Source organism: Arachis ipaensis, chromosome B01, assembly GCF_000816755.2.
Source record: "Arachis ipaensis cultivar K30076 chromosome B01, Araip1.1, whole genome shotgun sequence".
In the NCBI taxonomy this organism is placed as follows: Eukaryota; Viridiplantae; Streptophyta; class Magnoliopsida; order Fabales; family Fabaceae; genus Arachis; species Arachis ipaensis.
This window is the reverse complement of record NC_029785.2, coordinates 128,824,686-128,831,010: the sequence shown is the minus strand read 5'-3', so window position 1 is coordinate 128,831,010 and position 6,325 is coordinate 128,824,686. Positions and strand designations below refer to the sequence as shown.

At 49.7% G+C, this 6,325-nt stretch overlaps 2 protein-coding genes across 2 annotated transcripts; both read left to right on the top strand.

Annotated features, from left to right (window-relative positions):
* On the top strand, positions 1,726-2,805 carry LOC107613856. The gene has a single exon (XM_016316032.1). It carries the CDS (start codon positions 1,726-1,728, stop codon positions 2,803-2,805), a length of 1,080 nt encoding a protein of 359 aa, XP_016171518.1.
* LOC107613847 lies at positions 4,770-6,115 on the top strand. Its single transcript, XM_016316020.1, has 2 exons — positions 4,770-4,932; positions 5,028-6,115. Exons 1-2 carry the CDS (start codon positions 4,770-4,772, stop codon positions 6,113-6,115), a joined length of 1,251 nt encoding a protein of 416 aa, XP_016171506.1.

Genomic DNA, 6,325 nt, shown 5'->3' with positions numbered 1-6,325 from the left:
GTGTGTTGTTGCTACTTTTTTTCTCATCTTTTTTTTTGTCTTTTATTATTTTTGTCGTTGTCATTATCATATTTTTTTCCAAAAACGTCGTCATCGTTATCATTGTTGTCGCCGTCCTTTTATTCTTTTCCAATGTCCTCTTATTCTCTTGTTTGATATTTTTTCTTCTTTTTTTCTTCTCGTAAACCTTATTATCATCATCGTTATTATTGTCGCCTTCTTCATCTTCTTCTATATGTTCAAAAATTAAAAATTAGAACACAACACACAAATTTTGATGCACATTACAAAAGATTTGAATGTACAATGACTACATATATATTCAAAACATTAATACCCAACCAACCAAATACACACTGCATAAATTTTTTTAAAAGACTATATATTCAAAACATTTACACCGACTAATAATATACATACTAATACACATAAATTATGGTGTACAAATTTTTTTTATGCCCAACACATCAACTTTTGATAGATAATACCAAAATTTTTGAAAGATCACGTGTTTATAGCACTGACTCACCCCACCAACAAATTATATTCGCGATAAAAGTTTGTGTTCTATATAAAAATTTATGTGCTATGAATAAAGATTTATGTGTTATATCGATAAATTTTTTGCTATGTGCAAACATATGTTTGTATAAAAATTTATATGCTATGTATATAAATTTATATGTGTTGCGGCCCAGCCCGGCTGACCCTATGACTGACCCGACTGGCACGCGCCTTTGTCGGGTCCGGGTGACTACTCCGTAGGGCACTACATGCCCGGATCTTGACCCGAGCACCTTCCCTCTTGGGAGCCAGCTCACCTGGTAACAGCTGGCAAGGGGAAGCTTCGCGGAAGGTGGGTCTGCTCATGCGGGGTCCACCTCTGACACAGTATATATGGGAGGGCCCTACCCCTCCCCAAGGTACGTCACCATTACTTTTTCCTCCTTACCACCTACGCACTAGACTGACTTGAGCATCGCAGTGTCCTTGCAGGTGACACCCCCCTCAACTCACGAAGAACTCGGGAAGTCGGCCGCTCGCGCTGTTCGTTTCTAGGATCCAGGCTGAGGCAAGGACCCATCTTCACACCCAATCAGTAATCCCAAATCGTCCGGTAACCAACTTACCGAACATTGGCGCCGTCTGTGGGGACTTGCCGATATGGACTTTGTTTTGGTTCCTGGTGGGGCTGACGGCGGAGCCGGGCCCCGCGGGGAAGAAATGGATCCCAGAGGCAGCAGGGTAGCCGCCAGAGCTCCCACTCGCGAGGGCACCAGATCCCCCCGTGGCAACCCGAGGGACGACCCTTTGGAGGAACAGGCAGTGACAGCGCCAGGATAATACAAGAGTTGCGCCATAAGGTGCAGATAGCGAGAAGTAGCCAATCAGGAAGGTCGTCAGCCTACTCCTAGCATTGAGCCTTTCCGATCCTCTCAAAGATGAGAAAGGAGTCTCCGAAGAAGTCATTCCAGGCGCACTCCAAGCCCCCGGACAAAACCAGACGGCCAGGAAAGTAGAGAGGCGCCAAGGAGACGACGAGATCCTCTGGTCTACACCCGATCGCCGACAAGAGATACCGAAGAGGAAGAATGGGAAAGCGACAGAGAACGAAGAAGAAGGAGCCGACCACAACAAGAACACCATCGAGAAAGGGCAAGGAGAAGCCGGCCTAACAGAGAGCCCAGCATGGAAAGACCGAGAAGAACCCGGCAACTAGTGGTCATGGGGGCAACCCCTTTCTACCACTCGATCCTTGGAGTACGACTGCCGAAGCACTTTGATAAGTCGATAGATATGAGGTACGACGGTACTCAAGATCCCCAGGAACATCTAACGGCCTTCGAGGCCAGGATGAACCTGGAAGGGGTAGGCGACGAAGTAAGGTGTCGGGCTTTCCCGGTAACCTTAGCTGGGCCGGCGATTCGTTGGTTCAATGTCCTCTCCCAAGGCTCCATAACCACGTTTGTCGACATCAGTCGCGCCTTCTTAGCCCAGTTCACCACGCGTATCGCCAAAGCGAAACACCCGATTAATCTGCTAGGAGTGACACAACGAACCGGCGAGCCGACCAGGAAGTACCTGAACAGATTCAATGATAAGTGCCTGAAGATTGATGGCCTAACCGATTTGGTGGCCAGTTTGTGCTTAACCAATGGGCTACTAAATGAGGATTTCAGAAAATACCTTACCACCAAACCCGTCTGGACAATGCAGGAAATTCAGAACGTAGCCAGGGAATATATCAATGATGAAGAAGTAAGTCAGGTCGTGGCAGCCAATAAACGGCAGCCAACATACTCTAATGCCCGCCCATCCGGCGGCGGGGAAAGGTCTAAGGAACACTCCAGAGACGGAGGATCGGCCAAGACTTTCAAGCCCTTTCCCCGTGTTGGGAAGTTCACCAACTACACCCCCCTAGCGGCTCCAATCGTCGAGGTCTTTCAGCAGATCGCCGACAAGGGCATCTTGTCGAAGCCCCGACAACTCAAGGATAGGATGGGAGGAAACAAGAGCCTCTATTGTGATTATCATAAGGGTTATGGCCACAAGACCCAAGACTGTTTTGACCTGAAAGACGCCCTGGAGCAAGCCATTCGGGAAGGAAAGTTGGTTGTGTTCTCCAACCTAATAAGGGAACCAAGGAGGAGGGACCGATCAACTCATGACAAAAGCTGCGCCGTAAGGCAAAGACGGGAACCTGAGGAGGACAGTGAGCGTGGCCTTACTGTGGTAAATGTGGTGATTGGAAGGGTCGTCCCCCCAGATCGAAATCGACTAGCAAGAAGGACACCAAGGTCTTAGCTATGTCCTCTGGCCCCATGCCGAACCCCCAGAGGGTAACCTCGATATCTTTTGGCCCTGAAGATCAATGGTTTGATAAGGTTGTGGAGAACCCGCCGATGGTGATCACAGCCAGGGTGGGCACCGGCCTAGTAAGGCGGATCCTGGTGGACACAGGGGCTGACTCCAATATCATGTTCCGTAATGTATTTGATGCCATAGGCCTACAGTATACCGACTTGAGGGGCCACCAACACGGCGTAGTAGGCCTAGGAGATAACTTCATCAAACCAGACGGCGTAGTGTCCCTCCCGGTCTCCATTGGCGGAGGCAGGGGGAAGAGGTCGCTAATGGCGGAGTTCGTTATGTTGAGGGACTCCATGGCCTACAACCTCATCTTGGGGAGAAAGACCATCAATGAATTTGGGGCGATGATTTCCACCAAGCTATTGTTAATGAAGTTTGTTGCTGATGATGGATCCGTGGGGACCATCAGGGGAGACCTAGAGACGGCGGTCGTATGCGACAACGCCAGCCTCTCCCTAAGAAAGAAGTCTAAAGAAGCATCCGGTGACTTTCTCGCCGACCTGGACGCCAGAGTAGATGACAAACCCAGACCAGAACCAGAAGGGGGACCTCGAAAAGTTCAAGGTCGGCGACTTAGATGAGAAGTTTACTTTTGTAAATAGAAATCTACCCCATTACTTGAAAGAACCCCTGATGGAGATGATTAGAGTCAACGGTGACTTGTTTGCCTGGACTCCAGCCGACATGCCGGGTATAGACGCCCAGTTCATGTCGCACCAGTTAGCCGTGAGGCCGGAGGCAAAGCCAGTGGCCCAAAGGAGGAGAAAAATGTCCCAAGAAAGCGCAGAAGAGGTGGCCAAACAGACGGCCAGCCTACTAGAAGCGGGCTTCATTCGGGAACTCGACTACTCGACTTGGCTATCGAACGTGGTCCTGGTCAAAAAGCCCAATGAGAAATGGAGGATGTGCGTGGACTACTCTGACCTTAACAAAGCATGTCCCAAGGATTCCTTCCCCCAACCCAACAATGATGCTCTTGTTGACGCGGCGGCGGGGTATCGGTATCTGAGCTTCATGGATGCCTATTCTGGGTACAATCAGATACCGATGCACCGGCCAGATGAAGAGAAAATGGCATTTATAACGCCAGGAGGGGCGTAATGCTACAAGGTGATGTCATTCGGACTGAAGAATGCAGGGGCCACATACCAAAGGCTAATGAACAAGGTCCTCAGAGACCTAATCGGCAAGACGATAGAGGTATACGTGGACGATATCCTGGTCAATATCGCCAGATCCGGGGACCTCATAGGTGACCTGGAAAGCGTCTTTGCCTCCTTTCGTCGACACGGAATGAGGCTCAACCCGCTGAAGTGTGCCTTCGCCGTCGAAGCCAGAAAGTTCTTAGGGTTCATGATATCCCAAAGGGGGGTGGAGGCCAACCCGGAAAAGTGTGAAGCAATCCTACAGATGAAGAGCTTAGGAAGCATGAAAGATGTCCAAAGGTTGGTGGGCAGACTCGTCGCGCTATCCCGCTTCCTCGGTGCGTTGGCGGCCAAATCCCTACCTTTCTTTAACCCGATGAAGAAGGGAATCGCATTCGAGTGGCCCCGGCATGTGAGGAAGCTTTCAAACACTTCAAAGAGGTGATCTCGGCACTGCCCGTCCTCGCGAGACCTAAGAATGGAGAGGCGCTGTACTTGTATTTGGCAGTAACCGATGAAGCCTTGGCGGCGATTTTGGTGCGAGAAGAAGGGAGGGCGCAACAACCAGTATATTTTGTGAGTAAAGCACTACAAGGAGCAGAGTTAAGGTATAGCAAGCTGGAGAAGGTGGCATATGCGCTCCTGACCTCGTCGCGCCGATTACGGTAGTACTTCCAAGGACACCAAGTCATCGTTAGGACGGATCAGGTGATCTGGCAAGTACTCCAGAAACCCGATCTGGCGGGTAGAATGATGACTTGGGCTGTTGAACTTTTCCAATATGACCTACAGTATGAACCCAGGCACACGATCAAAGCTCAGGCCATGGCTGACTTCCTAGTAGAGGTGACAGGGGACCCTGCCGGACACCGAGCACACAGTGGAAGCTCCACGTTCACGGAGCATCCAATCAAACGTTCAGAGGAGCAAGAATCATATTAGAAAACTCAACTGGGGTTGCATACGAGCAGTTGGTCAAATTTGATTTCCCGGTGTCAAATAATCAAGCAGAATACGAGGCCCTGCTGGGCGGCCTAACTTTAGCAAGAGAGGTCGGAGCTACCAGACTGGAAGTATGTAGCGACTCGCAGGTCGTAACTTCTCAGATCAATGGGACCTACCAGGCTAGAGACTCACTGTTACAGAAGTATCTGGAGAAAGTCAAAGAGTTGAGTAAGCAATTTGAGGAGGTCACGATCCAGCACGTTCCGAGGGAAAGGAACACACGGGCAGACCTCCTGTCCAAGCTAGCGAGCACAAAACCAGGAACTGGCAACCGGTCTCTCATTCATGGTTTGATAAAAGAACCAGTAGTGGCTTTACATCTGACCCAGTCAGATCCCTCTTGGATGGACCCGATCATCGACTTCCTAGAAAAGGCCAGGCTCCCCAGTGACGAGAAGGTGGCCAAAGCGATAAGGCGTGAAGCGGCTAAGTATGCGGTCATACAAGGCCAGTTGTTTAAAAGAGGGCTGAGCCAACCGCTGCTGAAGTGCCTACGCCCCGACCAAACGGACTATGTCCTCAGAGAAGTCCACGAAGGATGCTGTGGCCACCATATTGGAGGAAAGGCCCTAACCAGAAAGCTCGTCAGAGTCAGATATTACTGGCCCTCTATGATGGCAGATTCCAAAGAATTTGTGAGAAGGTGCAAAAGATGCCAGGAGAATTCCAACCTCCACAAAGCACCAGCGACTGAACTTAGCCTACTGACGGCTTCCCGACCTTTCTTACAATGGGGAATTGATCTCTTAGGACCCTTCCTGGTCGGGCCAGGGCAGGTCAAATACCTGATAGTGGCCATTGATTATTATAAAAAGTGGATAGAGGCCGAGCCGTTGGCTAGCATATCCTCGGCAAATTGCAGGAAGTTCATGTGGAGGCAGGTAATAGAAAGATTTGGTATCCCGAAAGCCGTTATCTCGGATAACGGGACACAGTTCGCCGATAAAAAATTTGGGGAATTTCTTGCCGGTTTGGGCATAAAGCAAAAGTTCTCGTCAATTGAGCACCCCCAAACCAACGGGCAAGTTGAAGCTGCGAACAAGGTCATCTTGCAGGACCTCAAGAAGCGACTCGACCAAAAAAAGGGAGCGTGAGCAGACGAACTGGCCTCAGTTCTTTGGTCCTACTGCACAACTCAACAGTCGGCCACCAGGGAAATGCCTTTCCAGCTCACTTACAGAGTAAATGCAATAATACCCGTAGAAATCGGTGAGTTGAGCTCATGACTACTCTTAGGAGGAGTCGAAGAGGCTGTGGAAAAAGACTTAGTGGATGAAGTCAGTGAGATGGCCCATTTATCAAAA